Here is a 25,761-nt window from a genome sequence, read left to right as displayed (position 1 = left end):
ATTTCCTTCCATTTTCTTCTTGTTTTTATAATCAAGACATCTGTAAAATTGACATTCATCATGTTTTTCTCAACACACCTTTTAGACTATTATCAATTTTATATTGTTTTATGAGGAATATCTTTGGTTCAACAATATCAACATTCCATATCTGTCACTTGGACAATGGGAGCTAATGATGGCGACTTAGGTTCATAACATTTAACAATACATTGATTAGATGTTGATGACTAACAGAAACAGACCTGTACATTCTATTTTATTTATTTATTTTTATTTACAAATTAAAATAAAGACAAACAAGGATAGTGTGTGACAAGAGTCAAGGGACGAACCTGAGCCCTGACCGTCAAAGTCAGGGCAGTGCAGGGGTTAAACACACAGTGTGCTATGGAACTCTGTTTAAGGCTTATAAATAATTCTGTGGCCCTGTCTCGATCCTTCAGCCCTGAGGAAATCCCACAGCTGACCAGAGAAAATACACAGGGCACATCTCAGACTTGACCTTCTAGTGTATACCCACACACAAAACGCACTCGAGCCTTCATAGAAATTTCTCTTTCAACATGGCCTGTTACTGTCTCTTGATCCTCTTTCTCTCTTTCCCTCTGTCTCTTGGCTCTGCAGGGATCAGCTTAGCTTCGACGCATCCTCAATGATAAATAAATGTTTCGCTTTGTCTGCTCATCAATAATGCAGACTTACTTTAAGTGCTGCTATGGGGCTTACATTCTTTGTCTTTTCCCTGTGTTGTTCTCTCTCGGTTCGTTCCTCACCTCTATCCCATCGTCCGACGGAGGAGAGGAGGCGCAGCTGTCCGAACACAGAAAAGCACTCTGAATCTCGTCCTTTCTCTCAAAGTCTACCTGTGGCTTTATGAGAGAGAGGCACGGCTTTACCTGAGTAACAGGACAGAAAAGAACAGAGAATTAAACTAAGCCAGACTTCAGAGTTTTCAGAAATATCGATAATGAATTATACAAAAAAAAAAAAAAGTTAAAAGTTTAGCTTATTAGTGTCAGATTTGAAGTTTTTGAAACTCAGTAATGTTGAGACTGGTATGGGTTAGGTATAGTTATAGGCTTATAACAGGTGGAACAATGATGATGGCACTTTACAAATGTATTAGTGCTGGGCACTAGGTTAACGCGTGTTAACTACTGCCCGGGAAAAGACGCGTGACATCATGTTTGCGTGCCGCGACACCGGAGTCCAGGCACCATTTACCAGTTACCTCCGTTAGCTGCATTAGCTCGCTTAGCGCCGTTAGCACGCGCCTACAGTCAAACTGGAGCGGTCTAACTATTAAACGAAAAGAGCAGCGCTACAAATAACCAGCGTACCTGTGTACTGCGTATGTTTGCCTCTGTTTTTAAAGTTTAGAGTTACTCTAGAGACTCATTTTAATCCGGAGTCACGTAAACATGACGTCACACGCGTCTTTTTCTGGTCAGTTGTCATGGAAACGTGTCGTGCGTTAACGTTGATGTCGCTAACCGCCGTTAAGATTTGGATAATATAATTAAATGTGCCATCTATTGCCACTGTCATTTGATTTGCGAAATAGCTTTTTAAGCCAGTCTTCGGTTCAATATTTACTGTGTTTTAGATTTAAGGTGGAGCCTTACCATTACCACAGTAAATACACTGGTGACTGTACACTAATGCAAGATTGGGAACGTTTTTTAAAAACAAAATCCCCACAAATCAATGACAAACAAAACAATAGCGTTGTAGCCTTTGCGATTTGCTGATTGCATTGTTTGAAATTGCACTTAAATTGACATTGTTGTTCAGTTTAAGATTGACTAGTGTGCAACGGCTCATTTTGCCCATGTTATGATATAAATCCACACAAATCTACTAAAGAAAATATATATTTGGGGTGCTTTTTATTAAAACTGAAGCCCGCAGAATGCAAAAATTACCCCCCACACTAAAATGAAATGCAGTAAGTATAAACTGTGATAGAGGTCAGTGTTGCTGCTCATTGATTAACTACATTTCCCTATGATGGCTTCATACAGTATACTCTAAATACATAACAAAGGGGTATGTCCACAACTATGAATCTTAACTTTGTATCTGTAGGCTGTTCTCTGTGCATTCAGGACAGCACTGTACATGGAGTGAGTTTAAATGTAAGATGACGAAATGAAATGCCCTCGAAGAGTGTGTCAGCATTCGGCGAAGCAAGCAGTGGTATCTCTGTGTCATTGTTGTCCACTAGTTTCTGGATAAGGGACTGCTGTGAAATTGATGTGATGTGCAGTGTATGCTGTGTGTCACAGCAAAACATCTGTTTCTGCACAGAGCCTTTGGGCACCTGTGTGTGTGTGTGTGTGAGAGAGCGTGCATTTGTTTGCAAGGGTGTGTGTGTGTGTGTGAGTGAGAGCGTGCGTGTGTGTGTGTGTGAGCGTGTGAGCGTGCGTGCGTGTGTGTGTGTGTGTGTTTGCAAGGGACAGGCTGCCTTGTATCACTGTCACTCAGAGAGACAGAGAGAGACACTGATGTTGTTTCGCAGTGACACTTATCTGACTCCACTATGTCCTCAACTTAAACCCTGCTCCAGGCAGATATACTGTATGTGTTATTGTGTGTCGTACAGTCACATCACATCAAACCGTGGCACCCAAACTCTGGCCTAAAGCCAATTCCTCTCCTCCACAATCGTTTTCCAGCTCCCTCACTCTGTCCCTCCTACTTCTTTTTATTTCTCTCAATTTCCTAAGCCTTCAGTTGTCTGGATACCTCTTTATATTTGACAGATTTAGAGGGCACAAGTGGTTCTGCTCCTGTTTGTTATGTGTAGGTTGAAAGCAATTTATTGTATCTGACTGAATCTAGTGTTAAATCACTGGTTGAATATGTATATTTATTATATTATGAGGTATAATCAGTGCAGTTAAACTCAAATCTTCCAGATATATTACATATTTTGTGGAATTGTAGCAGCAATACCTGGTCAGACCTGGTATTAAAGACTGTCCTCATTGATCCGGCCACGGCCAGCTTGGGTTTAGGAGAACTTTTGACACCTCCCATTAAAATGTGTCCTGGATGTGTCTGCTGTGAGTACATATGTGACCCAGCCCTTTATTTAAATACATATTGAAGTCACGACACAGTGTGTTTGTATCTGCACTAGTAAGAAAGAGACAGATGAAGGAAGAAAAGAGGAGAGGAGCTGAGTGAATCAAAGCTCTAAAAGCACTGGAAAAAAAGTTTTGACCTTTAGGAAAAAGAAATCCTAGGGCAATCAGTGATAATATTGTGGCAGTGGCAGCAAATTAATTAACGTGTGCACACTGACTGGTGTAATAATGCCACTGCTGAGATGACGTCAGCTGAGGAGATGATCACTAATCCACCCCCGGAGGATGGATTGTGTTCATGCAGCTCAAGAATGTGACATCTGAACAGTTTTCCAACGGTCTGATACATATAGTTATAGGGTATCTGGTCCAGATGCCCTTTTTGTGTCTTATCATGGGTTATGGCTGTTAATATTGAACACCATGTCTGGTTAGGAATATGTGCTGAATTAAACTTAAAGGGGACATATTATGCAAAATCAACTTTTTAATCATTTTAATATTTTTATTTGGGACTCTGAAGGTCCTATCAGTCGGCTAAGTGTGAAAAAAAGATGACTCACTGATGTTTTGACGTCACAATGTGCTAAATTCCTGGAATTGTTGTCTCACGGAGCTCCGCTTCGTCAGTAAAACATGCGAGAGTGCTGGCGAGGGCAATGGTATCTGAAAACCGGAAGTCCGCGAAAAATTATATTCTTGGCTCCACAGTGCAGCACAGAGTTCTACACAAACTTCCAGCCTCAGAGGATTTATCTGTCCAGTGGATACATGTTATATATGACGGCAATGTGCCTGATAGAGCCTGCAAATGATCACTTTTCCAAATTCTAACAGCTGTTAGCTCCCAGTAGACTGTGGCTGATGTCATTTCCTGTCCCTTACCTTCCTGTTCCTTTAAGGTGGACCTAAAGAGATACTACTAAACCGAGCATTCTGAACTGGGCTGTTTTGGTAGGGTGATTGAACTGCTGTGGTGCTTCATCCTTATGGTATTTTGACCAAAGCATGTCACAGACATGTTCATTAGGACACCAGGGAACTAGTTTAACTTGGAGAAATAGGGTGTAATATTACCCCTTTAAATGCATCCTCAATCCTTTTCCGAATGTGGTTTCTTGTGATCCGATCTGAGGAGGCAACCGGAACACATTGGGCCCATTCAGACATTTACTTCTTACAATCTAACCACGATCAAATCACTGGGGATGGATGTTAATACTAGCTCTGTATGGGGTTTGTAAGATGTTTCATCTCTCATCTAAGAGGCTTCTTCAGCGCTGGAAAAACAGAAATGTGACCTCTGTGGTCAGCGCTCAATGTAACTGCATTTTGTCCTAACAAACATGATGACATTGAACTTAAAGGGCCAGTCATCTGTCCACTGTGTCCACCTCCAACATAATTACTAAATACAATTTTTTTCTGCTCTATTTATGTTAGGAAAATGCCGCCTCTGACGTTGTTGTGCTCGGAATTTGTGGGGTTAGGATATGGCATGCACACACGCACACACACATGCAGACAGCAGTCATGTTCTGCCAGCACTTCTTGTAATCCGTCAGACAAATTACAACGTCCTCCTCTCCTCCTCCTTTCTCCTCTTCCACCTCACTCGCTCCTCGCTTTGCTCTCTGTTCTTCCAGCTGCAATTGGATTTGGATAAAGATGGCTTTTCCCTTTCTTCTCTATTCTTCCCTGCTTTGGCTAAAGAGGGATTTGCCTGGGGAAACTACACACAAACACACACGGACGACAGCGTGTAGACATTGCATTTGAGGAAAAACATCTTCACTAACAACTGCCTCCCTCTCTCTCGCCCTCCACCCATCACTCCCCTCCTCGCCTGCACTGTAGCGACAAGCTCCATAGCCAGAGGTCAACAACCTCTCTTGCCTTCACCGTCTTTCATTGAGTTGCTTCGTCTTCTCTCCCATACCCCGGTTTCCACAGCTATTTATCCTCTTTGCACTTCCTTGTCATGGTCATTTCTCCAGCTCCTTCATTCTCCTGCTTTCATGCCATTATTGTCCTCAGTGCTCTTGTGCAGGTCAGAGAAGTGTGCTGTTAACATTGAAGCCACCACACACAGTTCTACACGACCAGTAAAGTGTGAGCAGCCAAACATGGAACAAACTGCAACTATTAACATTAGGGGTGGGGGAACAAATCGATTCACATAATAATTATATGTTCTATTCGCAATTCTAATCATCCACAATTCTGAATCGATTCATTAACTTCAAAAATCGATTATTTCAATTATTTTTTTACTCTCTTGAAAAACCACACAAAACACCAGTTTGTGTTATTTGTGTTCAGTTCATTTTTGTAACTTCTGGGAGAAAAAGGCAGCAAGCCTATAAGCTTTTATTTATGCAAGTTAGTTTTTTGTACAGTAAGTAATTTTTTATTTGTTCTGAATGAATAAATGTTAACTTTTGCCTTAGGTTTGCCTTTGTGTGATTATATAATTGGAATCAGTTTATTTAAAAATCACATTATCTTATACAAACTGTATTGTTTTGATGCCATAATTTGCCTTAACACACTATGCATTGTATCAATGTTTGAATCGAGAATCGATTTTTTAATCGAATCGTGAGACACCTAAAGATTCACATCCCTAATTAACATGTAGTATTGTGCTGTTACAACTCAAGGATGACAACTATAATGTTTGTTTGTGTGTTTGTGTATATGTGTGTGTTAGAGCTGCAACTTACGATCATTTTTGTAACCGATTAATCTGTAGATTATTATTCGTTTGGTCCATGAAATGTCAGAAAATGTAAAAAAAAAGTCAGTGTCAGTGTTTGTCAAACCTGGAAATCGAATTTCTTGTTTTGTCCACAAACCAAAATGATTCAGTCTTAATGATTTCTTTGTTATGTGGAGCAAAGAAACGAAGAAAATATTCATATTTAAGAAGCTAAAACAATCAGAAATCTTGTTTTAATCATGAAAAAAGCTTCAGACCGATTAATCAATTATCAAAATAGTTGACGATTAATTTAGTAATTGATTGATAATCGATTGAACGAATGATTATTTCAGCTCCAGTGTGTGTACTTTTATTTGTTACCTGTTTTAGGACCTTTCTGGCACAAACACTGACCTTGTCAGGAGCAGCAGTCGTCTTGCAAGGTGAACCTGATCCTAATGAGGCAGAACCTCATTTCTGAGCAAGTTCAGGGCTAAGATTTGAATTATTAACTGTTTATGGGTAAAGCTAGGGATAATGCTTTGTTTAGGCTGTCCAAATGAATGGAAGTCAATGCAGCGTGCTAAGATGAGTAGCTGCACAAATCTGTGTGTGTGTGTGGAGTAGAGGGGCTTGATCATAGTGGTGGTGTGACTGAATAATTGAAGGATTGAGGCAGCAGATGGTTTTTAACCCTGAACCCAAGACAAGACAATAATCAATATTTAAGCAGAGAAGAAATGATACACCACACACACACAGACACACACACACACATTCACAAACAGAGACGTTTGCGTACTGTACATAAAGTCAGTTATATACTCTTATGAGAAACAAGTTCATGGCTGTCAGGCTGCATGATGTATGGTGTGTGTTTTTCTGCACACCGAGGGAATTTATTGTGCGTGTACTGTGTGTGTGGTTGGTAGTTGTGGGAGTTCACTGTAAGGATTTTTGTATATCCGTGCGGTTATGTCTGATAGTCAAAATAGCTTTTAAAAGCGAGTGAACAGCATGCAAAAATGGATCAGAGGTTTTGTGCCAGCGCTGTTTATGTGTAATTATGTTGTAATAATATGCATGTTTGTGTGTGTGTGTGTGTGTGTGTGTGTGTGTGTGAAGACAACAGGCAAAAACCACAGGCTCTAACATTTCTTTCTCTTTCTCTCCCCCTCTTTATCTACATCTTTCTCTCTCTTTCTCTTCCTGTCTCGGCCACCAGTAGTGGTAATGGGGAGGGACCTGTCAACTCACTTAATGCAGCTAATGTGTGCCTGCGCCTGGGGACATGCGGGCACAGAGACACATACAGTCCTGACACACACAGTGCTCCACTCTCTCCCTCTGTCACCACTCTGTCACTTTCCCTCTCTTCTTCCTCCCTCCCCCTATTTCCTTCTCTCTCCTTCCATTCTTTTCCAGCGTCTTCTCCCACACTGTACTGCACCCAGTCTCTTGATATTTTTTCAGCTTTGTTTCTCCTCACAGCTTGAAGCTCTTTAGGCCACAGCTATTTTCATCGCCCTCAACTTCCATATTGCGTACGTGCTGTTGTTATTCCGTCTGACCACTGTGCTTTGATGAAGCAGGCCCTTTGAATAAAATAGACTTAGTTTACACCAATGCTTAAGACCACCATTAATCTGTTTTCTTAGTGTGAAAATATCCCATGTTATTGCACCCATGGTGTCTCGGCACAGTTTCCACTCGTTATGTAAATCCATAACTGGTCATATAGACATATAGAGTTTTGGTAACACTTTAGATTAGGGAACACATACTCATCATTAACTAGGTGCTTAATAACATGCATATAAGTAGCATACTAGCCCTTTATTAGTCAATATGAAGCACGTATTAACACCTTATGTAGGAAAAATCTTAATAAAAAACATTGTAAAAGAGGTTGAAGAAGGTTATGTTGAATAAGTTGTTCATATGTGCTTAATGAATAATAATAAAGGGCAAGTAGGGTAGACATAACCTCTAGAATAAGGTTATGTAGAATAAGGTGTTAATACCTGCTTAATGATTAATAATAAAGGGCTAGTATGCTACTTATATATGTTAGTAAGCACCTAGTTAATGGTGAATATGTGTTCCCTAATTTATAGTGTTACCATAGTTTTACTGTATATTAAAACACATTGGGTGCAAAAGTGGTTATTTATTATTATTATTATTATTATTAGTATTATTATAAATAATACTAATAATAATAATAATACTACAACTAATAATAATAATAAACAGCAGTTATTGCGATATTACACTCACAGAACTGGTTACAGGTGAGACTGACTCAATATATGTTTTTTGTCATGTGCTGAGATGTAATCCAGTGCAATTCTGTGTGGCTCATTTATGTCTTTGCAATAGTTTGTGTGTAGAGGTCTGTTCTGTTCTGTTGCTGAGTGGAAGAAGCTAAATGAAGCTTTGGCAACTCACAACATCACAACACTTTCAGTGGAGCAAGACTCTTTTCTTTTTTTCTTTTTTTTCAGCCTATTAGTTGGTATTTTTGATTGTGAGAAAAGCACCACCCGCCTTATAATTATAGGTCCATTACAACAAAATTAAAATAAAAACATGTACAGTATTAGCTTTTTAGGAGCAAGTTCCAATCCTCAAACCAAAGGCACTTAAATTAGACATTTTGAATTGCTTTACCATTGCTTTATGTTTAGTTTTTATTTTATTTTGAATCTTACTCTTAGTCCTGACTAAGATAAGTCCCCTTAACTACATCATTTGACTATAACTAACCAATAATTTCCCTCGAATAAAAGAGAAACAATGTTGGAGAGTAACCAGAAATACAAACCCTTCAAAATCTAAACAGCCTCCAGTTGGTCTGCCTGTCATTAGGTTCAGTTTTGGAAAGTGGCATGAATGTTAGACATGGTTATTTTATATTGTGTAGGTCTTATAGATTAGATTAGATTAGATAATAAATTGTACGCTGTACCGTTTTAATATATCTTTGGAACTTCTTTATTCTTAGCAGACAGTAAGTGCAATTCACAGCAGACTGTGTGATTACATTTAGATCAACAGACGGATGATACGTACTTGTCATGGTTGTATTCAAAATTGACCTAATAAACCAAAACAATCAAGCTTGCCTTAAAGGGGACATATTATGAAAAATCAACTTTTAAATAATTTAAATCCTTATATTTGGGACTCTGGGGGTGCTATCAGTCGGCAAAGTGTGAAAAAAGATGAATCACTCACGTTCTTATGGTCCTACTCAGTCTAAGTACAGGAGATGAAACATGCAATGTTGACTTCAGCACTCACTGGGACGCCACAATGTGCTAAATTTGTGCAATTGTTGTCTCGTGGAGCGAGGGAAACAGTATCTGATAACTGGAAGTGCGCAAAAATGCATATTCTTGCACAGTGCAGCACAGAGTTCTACACAAAGTTCCAGCCTAAGAGGATTTATCTGTCCAGTGGATACATGTTATATATGACAGCAATGTGCCTGCTAGAGCCTGCAAATGATCACTTTTCCAAATGCTAACTTCCGTTAGCTCCCAGTAGCCTCTGTGGCTAATGTCATTTCCTGTCCCTTAAGTTTCGTTTTACTTTTTTTTACTTTGGACCTAAAGAGATACTACTAAACGTTCTGAACAGGGCTGTTTTGGCAGGGTGATTGAACTGCTGTGGTGCTTCATCCTTATGGTATTTTGACCAAATCATGTCACAGACCAATGTTAACTTAATAAATAAATAAAAAAATAGAAATAAAATAGGGTATAATATGACCCCTTTAAGCAAGCAATTGTATGTTATGATCTTAACAATAAAGTAAAATGATTTAACATCTTAACAGGTAACTTTACTCTCTGTTTTTACTCTCTGTTTGGTGTCCCACATATTTATTTAATTGAAGGAGGTCAAAATGTCAACCTGCATTGTTGCCATCATTATTATTTCCGCTTCATGGGCTCATGGTTTTGCTGCTGATGTGCATAATCACAAGAAAGATGATTTGAGCTCATAAAAACAAATGGCTTATAGGAACAAAAAAATACTTCTGCTTTCCTTCCCTCCATTTCCTCTCCATTCTCTGTACTTCTGCCTCCCTCCGTCTATTCCTCCCCTACACTCTGTCACTCTGATGCACAAAAATCTGAAATGCAGAGAAATCTCTCTCTCATTCCCTCCTCCTTCTACTTCTCTTAACATGTTCTTTTCTCCTCCCTAATTCCCTCAGTTTCTTTGCCCCTGCGTTTTTCCTCTCTGTTTACCCGATTTTCTGTATCTACCTTCCCTTCTCCCCCCCTTGCGTATAAGGATCTCATTCTCTCTCATTATGATGATTTGAGGTTCAGCTTGAGCTGCTGGCCCATTAAAACCAGGCAGCATCCTTGTACTGCAGACAGACAGCTAGGCAGCCTCATAAGATGGCTTCTGCTCTGCATACTGCTTAAGTGAAATAAAAAAAAAAAAGGCCAGTTTCTGCACTATTTGTGAATATTTGTCATATGTGATGGGATTCTTTCATGCAACAGAGATGATGGCACACCCTCAGAACACGTAGTATGACCTTGGCAAATGCCACCTCTAGCCAAACTGCTACATCTCGGGTTGATGAGACCCCGTACTCTTCAGGGAGGGATGTTGAGGATTATACAGGGATTGGCAGTGGACAGAGCAGGAGAAAGAGGAGGGGTTTCTCCTGTAAAACCTAATTGGAAGAGGGGGTACAGTGTATGGGCTGGGGGGGGGGCAGGAGATTGCCAATGCTCTTTCACGCTATCCTGCTCTGTTCTACATGACTGGATCCATATGTACGTTCACCCAGAGAGTTCATTCAGTGGTGCGTGTGGACTATATATTTAACAGGAGACCTCGCAATAATGTCCGTATCAGCACCATACATGGAGTCGGTTTGAGTTGGATTTAGTTTGGCATAAGATAATTATGTCAAGACATACAAACCCATGTATTATGGTCCCACAGCCAGAAAATGATTCTGATGATACAAAAAAAAGTGGAGGAAGTCATGGTGTCTTTGAAATGTGGTTGGATCATGGGCGTATATGCAAGTTTATAATAAAATGGGATGTGTTCATGTTTTTAAATGTTGCAACGTTAAACTCCTCTATTCTGATATCCTAATATACATAATGATTTGGATTATGTATATTATAATGATTACAACCTGTTTGTTGTATCATCCTGTCATTTTTGTTGCATGGACAAAGTTCCTGTTTTCTTGTTTTCAAAAACAAAATAATTTTTTGTTGTGTTTTTTTTTTTTTGTTGTTTGATATTATATTTGCTTATTAGATATGTCAGCTCAAAATATACAAGACATATTCACAGGCATTGGGCTTCACGTTCATCTTCTACATCTATCCTCCACATGAGGGTCGCTGTTCCAATCTCTGACAGTCTCATGCAGCGGAAAAGTGGGGTCATACCCTCGCCAGTCCATCACAGGGACACATAATATATAAATATATAAACAAACAACCATCTACTCTCACACCTACAGTCAATTTATAGTGTCCAATTTGATGCCTTATCCCCAAACCTACATGTCTTTGGACTGTGGTGAGGAAACCGGAAACAGGTAGAACATGCAAACTCCATGCAGAAAGGCTCTTGTTCTGACCGGGTTGCAACCGAAGGGTCTTCTTGCTGCAAAGGCTCTAACCACTACTGCAACCGTGTGGCTGCTTCACATGTTAAAAAAAAGTTTTATTTTTCATTGTTACTCCAGTGGTAGATCACCTGTACACCTTTATAGGTCCCCTCTTTTTCACACTTATGATGTCAACTTGATTGAGTGGAAAAGGGTGTATTTTGTGTCCAGTGGGATTCGATGTTCTGCAGCAGTTCAGTGAAAGAATCATAATGCAGTTTATTGAATCATTTGCCCATGGTGACTTTGAGTTGTTGAACTACTGTCCTGTTAAGCATGTGTCCAACAATCACACATCACCACGCCATGGGACGCTGGATCAGCTGACACCACCACAATCCACAATACATGCTTCACTGTGTGTGTGTGTGTGTGTGTGTGTGTGTGTGTGTGTGTGTGTGTGTGTGTGTGTGTGTGTGTGTGTGTGTGTGTGTGTGTGTGTGTGTGTGTGTGTGTGTTGTAAGCATACATTCATTATCAACAGGGACTTTGTGCTTGACTGCTCATATTCCGACTATGGTATGTTTGTGTTACAAGAAGACAAAAGCAAAGAGAGAGAAAGATTGTGAAATAGGAAGAAAGGAAATCTGGATACATGAAAACTTGTGAAGGCATTTTAGCTGGACTCCTCATTGTCCTTCTCCTCCATGGGATCTTTCTTCTGTCCTGAATCAGTCTTTTCTTTTCTTTTTTCTCTCTCTACCTCTTAACTTCTTCACCTTCTCCCCTTTTTCATTACTCCATCTCCTCTCTGTGTCTTCTTTATGTTCCCTCCCCCTTGATCTGGCAGTGACATTGGGCTAAAGTGGGACAGAGTGTAGGGGGGCAGTGAGGCAGAAGAGACGGGGAGACAGTCATGGAGGGAGGGAGGCAGAGAGAGCTGTTGCTCTGCTGTAGTGCCCCCTTCTCCTCCTAGCACGTACCTCGGGCACTCCTGGCCCCTCAGGCCTTCATGCGACGCCGAGGGAACCCACTTTTAGCATGTCACCATTACTCCACTCCAATCTGCAACATCTGTCTCTGCAGCTCTTTTGCTTCCCATCAGCCCTCATTACATTCTTCCCTCTTTTGACTCCTCCTCCTTTTCATCCTCTTATGGGTCTCTGTCGCCAAGATGCCCAGCAACAGTGGTGCGGGAGCATCATCACAGTGGTGCAGGCAAACGAGGGGAGCCAGAGAACGAGTGCGTAGGAGAATGCCAGGCCTTCTCTCCCCCCCTTCAAACTCCCTCCTTCCCTTGCTCCTCACATCCACCTGCCATGCAAGGTGCACTCATCCGCACACAGGCCTCGCTCCCCGGTGACCTCGTGCTCCCTGAGCTTCAGTATGTGTCACTGTGGTGCTGCTTACATGCCGTGGCACTGTAGTACTCCCACTGAGGACAACATGGATTTGCAAAGGGCAAGGCGTTATTGATTTGTGTGAGAGTTTATCACACGTGTGGCAGCGCAGTCTCTCTGTGTCTCCCCTTCTCATCCACGCACACTGAAGGAGCACTGTAGAGAGGATACATGTGTGAATACGATGCACTTTAGACAAGTACACAATGGAGTCGGCCTGAAACAAAATGCCGCTTTTCAGAAGGTCGATGATGAGTCTTTTCCCCTCTTCTCGATGTCTTCCTCTTCATAATGCATGACGATCACAAAAAACAGACCTGTTTTGCAACATTGGACGGTTGTTTTTATGTTTTCCACAGTAGAAATAAGGTTACACTTGAGCAGAGTTCACTCTGTGTGTTTAATGTGTTGTGTGTGTGTGTGTGTGTGTGTGTGTATAATGCATTAGCTATATCCCGTTAGCCATCTCATGACTGGTGAACATGTCTGTATCAATTATCCATGAGACTTAAATTATTAAAGACAAAAAGGGACACAATGCACCACATGTTGACAAGACGAGGACAGCTCGTGTTTGTTTGTATGACCAAAGCGAATTACAGATACACAAACAGGTTTTTGGAGTCGTGCGTTTGTGTTTGCACTCCGACATAGAGAACGTACATTTGAAACAAAAAACATACTGAGGAAAAAGAGGTAATTTTGTGTCATTTATGGTTGCACACGCCTGAAACATGTTCCCTTCATCTCTTTACTCATTCCTGCCTCATTCTTGCTGTTTGAATATTCATGGACATTCCAATTAAGGTTGCTTAAGTGTGGTAGAGGCCTTCGACTATCACGGGGGGAAGATAGAGAAGTATACAAGGGTGAGTGGGTTGTCTGATACTCAGAGTCCTTTCTATTTCTTCTTGGTTTAGATGAGTGTATTCTGCCTATTTTCTTCATTTGTTTGTCTTCGTCCTCTCTTTTCGATTGCCTTAGTCTCATAATAATGAGTTGCTCTCAGGGTGAGGGGTGTGACCTTCTAACCACGGATGTAGAAAGCGAAACAGAGAGATACTGTCGGGGAGAGAGGGAGAATATGGGAATTAATCATAGTCGATTTATCGTGAACAATAAATAATAGAAACACTGAATATACTGAATATACAACATAAGTTATATGATACTAGACTAACTTTCTTGAAAAAGTTGCTCTGTTCCTGTAAATCACAGATATTACTTGACAAAGGGAATTTGGTTGCATTTGCTTTTCTCCGGGTCAACATGTTTTATATCCAGAGGACAGAGTTTGTCGTGGAGGAAGTGTTGTTAGATACATTTGAAAAGTAATGCTTCACAAACACTATTGTATTCTTTGACTTCTTCTCCTGCTGATTTTAATTGTGCTTTGGCTGATGTCTGTCCCCTGCTGGTATAAGTCATAACTACACTGTTTGTGAGGTCCAGAGAAATGGCTAACAGATGTTGTTGGTTAATTAATCAATACGTTCTAATTTAATCGGTTAAATTCTTACTGGCAATTAATCGGCTAATGGTTTATCATTAACATCCCCAGTTTACTGCGTGTTTATCCTCTAGATCACTGCATTACACTGTACATGGAAACCATTTGGAACAAGGAGGATGAGAAAGGTCAAGAGTTAGGACTGAAAGACCGTAACCAAGTGTGTCCTGCACTCGGAACGAGAGAAAAGGACAGAGAAGACTCCAATTTGTAAACCTTTGTCTATAGTTTGACACAACTTCTTCCCACTCCTTACACAAGCTCTTGTCTCTGATTGAGTCAAAGAAAGTGGATGTAATATACTGTCCTTGTGGCTCTCTCTGTGTCTGGCTTGTTCGCAGCAGCACTTAACTATTATGGACTACTTTGAATGTGATTTGAGAAGAGATGGGAGCAAGTGTCATTCGTTTCATACCAGAGAGCGGTGGTGGTGGACTCGGACAGGGAAAGTGGCTCATTGTATCTGGGTGTGTAGATTTCCCTTTCGTCAAAAAACAATTTTCTTCAGGACCAACAGAGGAGAGGAGGAGAGGGAAATGATAGCGGCAGAGAAAAGGGGATGAAGGTGGGAGTCGAAGAGAAGAGGAGGAGGAGGAGTAGGAGGAGAGTGGTATTGATTTGACACTCAGGGAATCACACTACATCTCTGTTCATTTGTAATGGTGGTGTTAATATGGCAGTTTATTAAAATCCTGTCTATTGTCCTTCACCTTATCTACCTTTCTGCCCCTACATACAAACACATGCATGTATGCACTGGTGCACATGTACGCACTCTTGCCCCTAGATGTGTGTGGAGGTGTGATGATAGTTTTTATTAACTGTTGGTTCTGAATGGACTCACAGTTGTACATGCCATCTCTCTCTCTCTCTCTCTCTCTCTCTGTGAGTATATATGCATATATACTTGTATTTGTAACCTCTTCAAGGCCTTTTGTGACATAAACCCTGACCTTGTAAGGACCAGTAGTCATGAAGACCACAACCCGGTCCTAATGAGGTTTTAAGTTTCTGAGAAACTGGTTAAGTTTAGGGCTAATATTGTGGCTATAGGTTATGGTTAGGGTTAGGCAATAACCGGTTATGGTTGTGGTTAGGGTTAAGGATAACACTTTGTGTGTCCAAATGAATGGAAGCACAAAGATATATGTGTTTGTGCACATACAGAGGCGTTTGTGTTCGTGTGTAATGCTTAATTATCAAATACATTTTAAATCAAGGAAGGAGAGGGATGAAGACTGCCTCTCTTCATTCTTTTACATTGTGGAAGCCGTGTTTTTTTTTTTTTTTTTTTTTTTTTTACCTCACTGAAAGTGTTTCAGTGTCATTTTTGTTTGCACAGCTGAGCTGTAGTTGATCAAGTTTGCAGACATGCTTTCATTTTCAGTCCTCACCTTTAACTTTTATCTGTGGAAACGTAATGGTAGTGTAAATTGCCTATTCCTGCTATTAATACCATTGTAACTTCAGGAAAGCCCTTATCATAATGTGCAGCAGTGAAAAGCCCCCCCCCCCTCTCGAGCAGTGTTTTGCTGCACCACGTTCCATTTTTCATGCAGTATAAGAAAAATTTATATCATAGAAAATAGATAAATACAGTTTTTTACAGAAATGTACTGCCCAGCACAACCATAGGGGGTATATTTGAACTGATAGACACTATTGACTAGCTGTCACTCAGGTTTAGGCCAAGGAATAGTAGTGAACTGGTGAGGAAAAACTGGTGAGGAAACTTATTATTAACTTGTAGATTAAAGTTGTCATGAGCATCGCCATTTGTTCTTTGCTCCCTCCCTGAAGCTTCATGCTCTGAACTGTCTGTTAAACAGTTTCATTGACTGTGATGCCCTTTGCAGGGTTCAAACGGCTGTTTGAAATCCTTGCTCATTCATATAAGTTTACCACAGCTGTAAAGTGCTGGAAAAATAGGAAAATTGACCTTGAAAGTGTTTGAAATGCGCTTTGATTTGACTTTTAAAAGGTTTTATGATACCTGCCTTTCACAAATCTCAAATGTCTGTCACACCTGAATCACCACTCAATTATTCACTATGTTTTTGTTTTGTCTCTATGTCCCCCTCACCACCACACGCACACACGCACGCACACACGCACACACGCACGCACACACGCACGCACACGTATGTTGAGATTTTAAGGTTTCCCAGCAGCTGTGGAGCTGTCCATGGTGCTACTTTTTCCAGTATACCTGAATGCATTGTAGAGTTGCTGTAATGGTGCTGCTCTGCTGTAAAGCCTGAACATTGATCCTACAGTAACTGCATCACTTCTCACGCACTGTTTTGTGCATAGATGAGATGCGATCTATGTACTAGTATGTACTGTATCAGATTAAATAATGATAATGTGTTTTCTACATGGTGACGGACATTAAATTAGTGATGAATAGTAAGAAGTAAATGTATTGTGTTTAATTTTTCTGAAGTAAAACATCTTAAACACTGAACCTCAAGCCTATTTTATAAATTAATGGTTAATAACATTTGTTTTAAATGTTTTCTTGTTGGAAATTAGTTATGGAATTCAACTGTGTGAAGCTTACGTTTTCTTTGTGGAGTTCCAGTGGCCCTCAGTGGAGTTTAATAATGGCTTAATGTTATTAAACCTGTGGGAAATGAAGGGAGACTTTGTTTCACTTTCGTCACTGCAGCTATGATTGCTCTTTCATGTCCACTGCAGTGGAGACACAGTCAAGTGAAAGACAAAGTGGGGGAAGAAAGGCAAAAAAAATGTAAAAGTTGAATCGGAAGACGAATAAATAAGGAATGTGTAGGTGTGTACTCTACTGTCTGCTCACTGCTGTGGCGTCCTGTGGTGAAGAGTCTCTGCACCAAAATACACACTCACATACAGAGTTTGCTGAGAGCACTCTGCAAACGTGGGACTGTGAGACAGTGGGAGTATGGAACGTGTAGCTCGTGAGACAGATATCCGAGTGTTTTTCAAAGGAAATGGAGTTGTTGCAGTTGCACCTGACCTGTCTGTGTTTCGCTGAGCCCTTATTGGCTCATTTAACCATAAAATCTGAAAGTCTAACCTTGACAATGGCTGGCTATGACAGACTTTTGTCATTTTGTTTTTGTTGAAAAGCATAAGTGGAAAATGAGGTGACATTACGCATAGAGAGAGAGAGAGAGATGTGCTGAGCGTGTGTGTGGGGCCCAGGCCTGTGAAGCAGTGACACATCCATTCAGCACTTTCTCCTCTGATCTGCATCGCCATCACTGACATGGCTGATTCTACCTCTAATAAAGGGTGCTCTGTCGCAAACACAATTATGTACACATGCAAAGCACACATGAAACGCACACTTACACGTGCCGCCGTATATACCACCGCAGCGCCCCCTACCCAGCTGTCGTCACGTGATCGCACGGGCCCTAGCAACAGCGAGCGAGAGAGCGAACAAAAAAGAGAGATCCTGGTGAGAGCAGGGTAGAGGGGAATGGGTAAAGAGAGGGAGAGAGGGAGAAAGAAGGAGATTGGAGGGAGGGAAAGAGAGAGAGGGAGGGGGAGCTGTAGAGCATTAATAAGTGATGAGTCCAACAGTGTGAATTGCTGTTAGTTAGCATTGCTGCAGCACCGCCTTCATTTGCATAGCAGCACCAGGAACAAACCCCCTTACCTACGCCATTTCCTCTCTCGCTCTGTTTCTCTCCAAATTGCTTATGTTCTCGCCTCTCTTTCGTTTTATCTACGTCTCTTTCATTTGCTTGATCTCGTCTTGCCAGCATCTCTAAATGTGTCTTTTCTTAGTAACTTTTTTTTTTTTTTTAAGTCTTTCTTTCTGGTGTGATTTGTTCATTTCTCCTCCCAGCCTCTGTAGTGGCTGCAACGTTCCTATTACCCATATTCATTTCATTTTCTCATTGCGCTGCTCATAATGATCTGGCGCGTTGCTGTACGTTTCCCTTCCAATGCGATGATAGTTTGTTGAAAATGGCAGCCATATTTTCCACTGAGATATATTTAACTCTGCCTTTCCTGCATCCCTTCCACTTCTGCCTCATTTTTTTCCCTCCCCCTCCATCTCCTCTCTACCGTCCTCTCTGTCTCTCCCACTCAAAAAAAAAAAGAGGGGTGTCCTCTCTCTGGAGGAACTTTGGGAAGATAAGTGATGCTCCAGGGTTTCCTAATCCTTTTTTCATTGTGCCTGCCTCTCTTCCCCACTCCTGTCTCTCTGTCTCGTTATTTGCATGTTCATATCTGTCTGTGGGATTTCTGATGCGCACACACTCACGCGCCCGCACACACACATAAATCCAACAGCAGCAGCTCCACTCTGCACTTGGCTTGACGTCCTGCCTTAGGCTGATCAGCTGAACTGATTCCATTACTCACAGACCCCCTGTAAGAGAGGGAAGGGGAGCACAGATTTAGAAAGTGGAAGAGGGCAGAGGGGAGACTGGAGGAAGAGAGATCAGGGCTGGAGGCTTTATGTCACACAGAAGGGTAGGAATTGGTCAGAATGAGGAGGAAGTGGAGTTTATTTTTTATTTTTTTAGGTGTGGGATAGACCAAAAAAATTATCTCATTGCTACAGCAAAAAGAAAAAAAGAAGAAAAAACAGACAGAGAAGCTCATACATACACACTCGACAACAATAAACTCCTGAAGGCGTAGACAGACTAGACGAGAATTGATCTTCACTCCCACAAGGAGAGGCTTGCAAGGGGAGAGAAAAGGATGGAGAAATACCTAGAAGAATTGTTTTTACCCATGTGTGGCTGTCAGGCCTGCAGGCCCCTCATCCCTCTCACTCCCTACTCTGTCACTCCCAACAGCATGTTTCCCTTTATCTCCCTATCTCCCCCTCCATCAATCTCCATCTGCTGTCCTTCTCCCTGTAGGGTCAGCTTTGTCCTTTCCTCCACTGCCTCTGTCTACTACTGCTCGCACCCTGTCTGCTGTTTTAGGTGTGTCACATCTCCACAGACAGCAGGAGAAAGAGCATCAGTAAATAAAAAAATAAAAAATAAAAAATAGGAGGCGACGAGGTGCAGAAAGCTTAAAGTCAGAGCAGTCAAGGGAAAGGAACGGAGGGATTTTTATTTAATTTTTTTAAAATCATTTTTATGGTCTTCAAATTTTGGACTCTGCATGCAACAATTATTTACATTCAGTGGTCAACTTATGACGTAGATAATTCATTCTGTAGATAACTCATTCTAAACGAGAGAGAGGGAAGTTTCCAGCGCTGTATCTGCCACTTTATTTCCCTCTGTTCTTAACCATCTCTGAATTTCTTACTCTACACACCACCACCACCCCACCCTCAGGTCCCCCCCGGTCTGTCTTTCTCTTTCCAGGCATGTTGTGACAGGGCGTAGCAGTGTGTTATACAGGGTTCTACTCGCCAAGTGCATATTATCCTGTAAGGCTTAATACCCAGGTTGGAACAAAAGGGCAGGCTTGGAAATTACAGCTTACGTCACTTAGCACTCAGCACAACAGTCTGATTCACATGAAAACATGTGCGTGTGTGTGTGTGTGTGGTGCGTGTGGTGTGTGTGGTGTGTGTGTGTGTGTGAACTTTCACATAAGCATGCAGATGCACAGGCCCGACGTTCACATCTGTGGAGATGTACAGTGTTTTCTAAGATATATTCAAAAAGCTCATGCATGCGCTCACTCACTCACTCACTCACTCACTCACTCACTCACTCACTCACTGCACTGGTCAAAAATCAAATCACATTTTCCAAACCCTCCACACGCAGTCAAGGAAACAGAAGGTCTCAGTGAAGGATCATTTTCATTGCCTTGACATTCAATGACAACATTTTTTTTTCAAAATCTCTTGTCTCTGTCATTTTCTACCACATGAGAACCACTGTAGATTTAGAGAAATCTAAATGGAGCATTCAGGACAGAATGCTGATGGACAAAACAGCCACAGTTAGAGTTTTGTTTGAAAATTTCAATCTGCCCATGTACGTTTCTACAGACAAGGACATAGAAAAAATTGAATTAGACGTACCTCAGTAAAGTAAAAAAAGAAACTGAAAACATATTTTAATTCTTTAATGAAATATGTTATATGTGAAAAACCACACGGTGATTGTGTTATGAATGTCTATGAATGTGGAAGCTTATTTTGAGATGTAGTAGTGAAGTGTTTTGGTGATTTGAGTGGATTTTGGTAATGCACTACATGATGTAGTGTAATCGTAATGGTAATGTATGAAGAGTTTTGAAAAAGTGGTTTTTAATCTTGACCAAACTGGAATGCAAAAATGTGTCTGCGCTAAATCCCGGAAGTGCAATGGAGCAGTGATGATGTTTCGCTCATCTGAACTGGTTTTCCAATTTTATGACAACTTGATAGGGTTTAAACCTCAGGGGTTAAACTAACCCTGTCTTCTGTCAAAGTGTAATGCCTTTTCACTTAAATTTTTTTTTTTTTATGGATGAATTGATGACTTAATTGAAAAACATCAACTGATTTATCGATGGTGAAAGAAATGAGAGGAGTGACTAATGAGGGGGTTTTTATGTGGAGTCACATTTTCTTGAGTGAAAACCTGTTCACATTGTAAGAGGAGGTGAATCCTTCACTTTCTCCTCTCTCAGTCTTGTTAGAATGATAGAATGCGTGTGTGTGTGGGGCAAGGGGCCAGGCCAGTCCTCGCTGTTTTAATAAATCTCCTTTGGATGGAGCTGTGCAGCCATAAAATGCATCGATTGTCGTTGCTCACATTGTGGCAGGAGACACACTCACACACACACACACACACAGGAGCTCGGTTATTCAGGCCAAACTACACATTCCTCTCTGTACGTGTTCATTGATCACACAATAGTGTATTGACATCTCGGATGCCTACATGCAGAATTATGCACAGATTCGCACTCGTATTAAACAATAAACACAAAGTTTTGTGAATCAAAACATGGGGGGGGGGAGAAGAATGGAGAATATTACAGTTGGCTCACAAATGATGATTTAAGAACAAGATGAAACCCAGCCGAGTAGCACTATAGTAACCTCTTTATTTTAAAAAACAAAACAACAACAATATAACGCATCTAACATCCAGCACCCAAAATGTTTCAGAATAAATTTGCTGTGATGCTGACCTATTGCTCAAAGCTGTGTGCGTGTGATTGTGTTTGTGCGACGCACATCTCCACTATTCAACTATTTAATACACCTGCGTTTTTACCCGAGCTCTCTGTTGTAAACACTGCAAAAAGACATCATGTACAGCAAACGGCAGCCAGTATATTCACACACACACACACACACACACACATAAATACAAGTACACATGCAGAGAGAGAGCAATAGCATTCGTATAAGCAGACAATCTGCAATCTATTACAAACTCTGAAGTACACTCCATCTAAAAAAAAACCTTTGGGGAAACAGAATACAAAAAGACTCAGAGAAGCGTAAGGAATCAAACACTGAAATACTCTCTCTTCGTCTTCCTTCCATCTCTCTTTCCTGTTTCTATCTCTGACTCTCTCTCACACACACACAGACACACACACAGACACACACATACATTCTCTCTCTCTCTCTCTATTGACATGTAGATAAATCAGAGGCAGACCAAGCAGTCACTGATGTGAAATGAAAATGACACTAATCTGCCGTTACCACAACACACACAAGGCGCATCAATTATTAACACCTACAATAACTTTCCTTTCTATTTCTCTTTCTCCCTCATTGTGTTCATCTCAGCAGATGGATGAGGCCGCGTATGTTAAAAGCTCCCATGTGTTCACCTAAGTGCTGTGGTCGGGCCATTCAAAGACATGTAAATCGTCGTCCCTCTTTTTTTTTCTTTTTTTTTTCGCTTCAGTCGTTGAGTTTCAGTTGTTTCTCTTTTGGAAATGTGCTCAGATTGTGTTAACTGGGTCAGATGGTGGAGATTCTGCTATTTGCTTTACTTCCGAATCAGCACATGTATGTCTGGAGTCATTTGCTTCACTCGCCAGCAATCTCTCTTATCCCTGTGGTGTTTTTCTTTTTCTTTTTTTTTTCCTGCAATAACAAATGTGCAGGGTCGAGAATAGGTTATGGATGTTTATTACATTCAGAACAGTGAATAAAAGCACTCAAATGTCTTATTTTATGCCAAAACACAGTTTAAGAGCATGAGTCCGTGAACAGATGAGTTACGTTACTGGAATAATGTGGTGAGAGTGAGTCGGGTTGAGAAGTGAGAACCCCGACGAATGCAAAAGCAGCTGTGTTGACACGACACCTAACATGTAAAAATGACACTGCACATTTGACACCCAAATGCGTGGACTGACCTTCCCTCCCTCCCCTGCTGTCCTCCACAGGTAACCGTTTCTTCCTGACCTCATACGGCGCTCTGTACATCTCAGAAGTGCAGAAGGAAGACGCTCTGTCCACCTACCGCTGCATCACAAAGCACAAGTACAGCGGAGAGACTCGCCAGAGCAATGGAGCCAGGCTCTCTGTTATGGGTATGCAACAAGTTACTATTTTCCACGCACAACAGCTGCAAAATGTCAGTCTCATTTTAAGAATTATGTATTTATTTGACTGGCGAACTGTCCAGCGTGTACCCCGCCTATCGCCCTATGTCAGCTCAGATAGGCACAGCACCCCCCCGTGACCCTCCAGTGGAGGATAAAGTGGTAGATAATGAATGGATGTATATTTGCTTTGTTTCTGGGAGTGGAGATGAGGAGAATTATACCACTCATGTGTCTATATGATAAACCTCAAGGTATCGAGTGAGATGGTTAGCTTAGCTTAGCAAAAAACCATTTATACACTTCAAATATATTTTTCAAACTTAATGCCTGTACAAAGAACAGAGAAATGTGTTCTCTCTGCCAGGGCTGCGAGAGAATGACGTCATTATTTTCTTGCAGCTAGTTCTTGACACATCATCCGGGCAGAAGTTTTTTTCTCGGTGTCCGACAACTATCGTGTGATTGGCCAGAAATTTCAAGTGGGTGCGGTTGATTCGGAAATGCTGTCATTCCTTATGAGGACGTCCCAGGAGTTCTGCACTTTTAAGTTTCTCGTGAAGTATGAAATGTCCTGGCCAGAAATAGCTATGTTGTTGTTCTTGCCACCTCCAGAAAAAGAACACATTTCTTTGTTCCTGTGGAGTATGTACTGTACTGTACAGGCCTTTATTCAGATCTTTGTCGGCCCAAATTCAACATATCACAGTTTGCTTTGCTATACTGAGCTCAGGCAGATTTTGTGTCACTAGGTTGAGACGTGATAGCCGTTTCCCTTTGTTTGCTGTGTTCGCACTCCTCTAAGTCGTCAAGCTGCTGTTAATAGCTTTTAACAATCTTCTTGTCTAACTCTAAGAAAAAAGGTGTTTCAGTATATTTCCCAAAACATCAAATTATATCATTAAATATCTCAAAAAAGATGACATATTATGACACATATATCACCTACAGACCCCACGGAGTCCACCCCGTCACTGCTGGACAGTTTTCAGTCCGGTGAGATGCAGGTGGGGCACATCGTGGAACTGCCCTGCATCGCATCCGGATACCCAAACCCCACAATCCGATGGCTGAAGGATGGTCGGCCGTTACCCGCAGACTCCCGCTGGACGCGGCGCACCACCGGCCTCACTATTTCAGACTTGAGGCTCGAGGACAGCGGCAACTATATCTGCGAGGTCACCAACAGCTTTGGCTCCAAAGAGGTGACGGGTCATCTCAATGTCATAGGTGGGTAAATGGTTTAGAGAGCAACCAAAGTAATAAAATATTACTATTTGAGTCACATGGCCACTTTTGACTAAACTAAAGATGAAGTGAATGAGTGAGATGGACAGTTTAGACATCAGGTTACAAACATTTGAGTTCTGTGAGCTCGGCCAGTGTTCACTAAGCCCAACCCGCTGTTGTAGATGCCTCGGGTGATCTTCATCGCCACAAACAGCACAAACCCCTAATAAAACCCCCTTTAAACCCCATTGAGGTTTTGCCACAGTGACGTAGCAGAATGGGAGTCAAGTCATGTTAAATGGGACATAATGCAAAATCAGCTTTTTAATCATTTTAATACTTATATTTGGGACTCTGGAGGCCCTATGAGTAGGGCTCATGTGTTTTTGGTCCGCCTCAGTCGAAGTACAGGAGATAAAACACGCAATGTTGACTTCCGCACCGTATCTGACATCAGACAACTGACATCTTACTGAGCTCTGCTTTGTCCCTAAAAAAATGCAAGAGTACAGGCCAGGGCAATAGTATCCGGAACAGCAGAAGTCCAAAAAGTGTTCCACCACAGAGTTCTACACAAACTTCCAGCCTCAGAGGATTTACGTGTCCAGTGGATTTATGACAGCAATGTGCCGGCTAGAGTCGGCAAATGATGGCTTTTCCAAATGCTAACTGCTGTTAGCTGCCGGAGCCTCAGTGACGCTGATGTAGTTTCCTGTGTCTCATTTGCATTTAAAGAGACAGACACTCAAAACCAAGCTTTCTGAACACGGCTGTTTTGGCAGGGTGATTGAACTGCTATGGTTTTTCATTCTTAAAGGGATACTTCACCGATTTGAATGTGGCTTTGTATTGCTAGAATAGCAGTAGTATTTTTTAGAAAATGTGCTTCCCTCCCTCAGTTTTTCACTGAGTTGTTAAAAAATATCTTTTCCATTTTCAAAATTTGCCCTACTGTGATGCAAAATGCGTCATTTGACTCACAGTTGGGCACATTTGGACAAGGGAAAACTGATTGTTTTACAAGTCAGGGAAAAACTGAGGGGGGGAAGCACATTTTCTAAAAAATACTACTGCTATTCTAGCAATACAAAGCCACATTCAAATCGGTGAAGTATCCCTTTAAGGTTATTTTGACCAAAGCATGTCACAGACATGTTCATGAGGACACCAGGGAACTAGGTTAACTTGTAGAAATTGGGTATAATATGTATCCTTAAAGCGAGGATGTGAGAAAAGTGTATTTCATAATGTTGTGTGTATGAAAGTGAAATATACGGAGGTGATGCAGACACACTGTGCTTTCAGTATAACAGTCACATGTCTCTAACCCTTGTCCCTTCTACTTCTCTCCTTTCTTACCTCCAGAGCCGTTGCGGGTCACCTTGTCTCCCAAGAACCTGAAGACAGGGATCAGCAGTACAGTAATCCTGTCTTGTGCCGTCCAGGGCTCCCCCCACTTTTCCGTGTCCTGGTACCGTAACACAGAACCCGTCATGCCTGATCAGCACTTTTCCATCCAGGGGGCTCACAATGAAACACTGTTCATTTCTGCTGCACAAAAGAGACACTCAGGAGCTTACCAGTGTTTTGCTACACGAAAGGGCCAGACTGCCCAGGACTTCTCCATCATCTTGCTGGAAGGTGAGGACACCCCTCCAGTACTATTCCAAAACTATCCATGTTTTTTTTAATATAAAACTCTCAGTCAGGGTACTTTATTTTTATGGTAAAAATGA

At 41.3% G+C, this 25,761-nt stretch overlaps 1 protein-coding gene across 3 annotated transcripts in view; it reads left to right on the top strand.

Annotated features, from left to right (window-relative positions):
- The window catches only part of dscaml1 (Down syndrome cell adhesion molecule like 1), a gene marked incomplete at its 3' end in the record, with an annotated part of 93,619 nt that overhangs the window by 34,670 nt on the left and 33,188 nt on the right, over window positions 1-25,761 (top strand). For all 3 annotated transcript variants that reach the window (XM_083886589.1, XM_083886588.1, XM_083886590.1), the window contains exons 4-6: window positions 22,637-22,783; window positions 23,747-24,025; window positions 25,391-25,666. In XM_083886589.1, the coding sequence (XP_083742715.1) occupies window positions 22,637-22,783; window positions 23,747-24,025; window positions 25,391-25,666 (702 nt within the window). The remainder of the gene's footprint in view (window positions 1-22,636; window positions 22,784-23,746; window positions 24,026-25,390; window positions 25,667-25,761) is intronic.

This window comes from Microchirus variegatus, assembly GCF_963457635.1.
Source record: "Microchirus variegatus genome assembly, chromosome: 3".
In the NCBI taxonomy this organism is placed as follows: Eukaryota; Metazoa; Chordata; class Actinopteri; order Pleuronectiformes; family Soleidae; genus Microchirus; species Microchirus variegatus.
The sequence above is the reverse complement of the archived record's forward strand: the minus strand, read 5'-3'. Positions and strand labels throughout refer to the sequence as shown.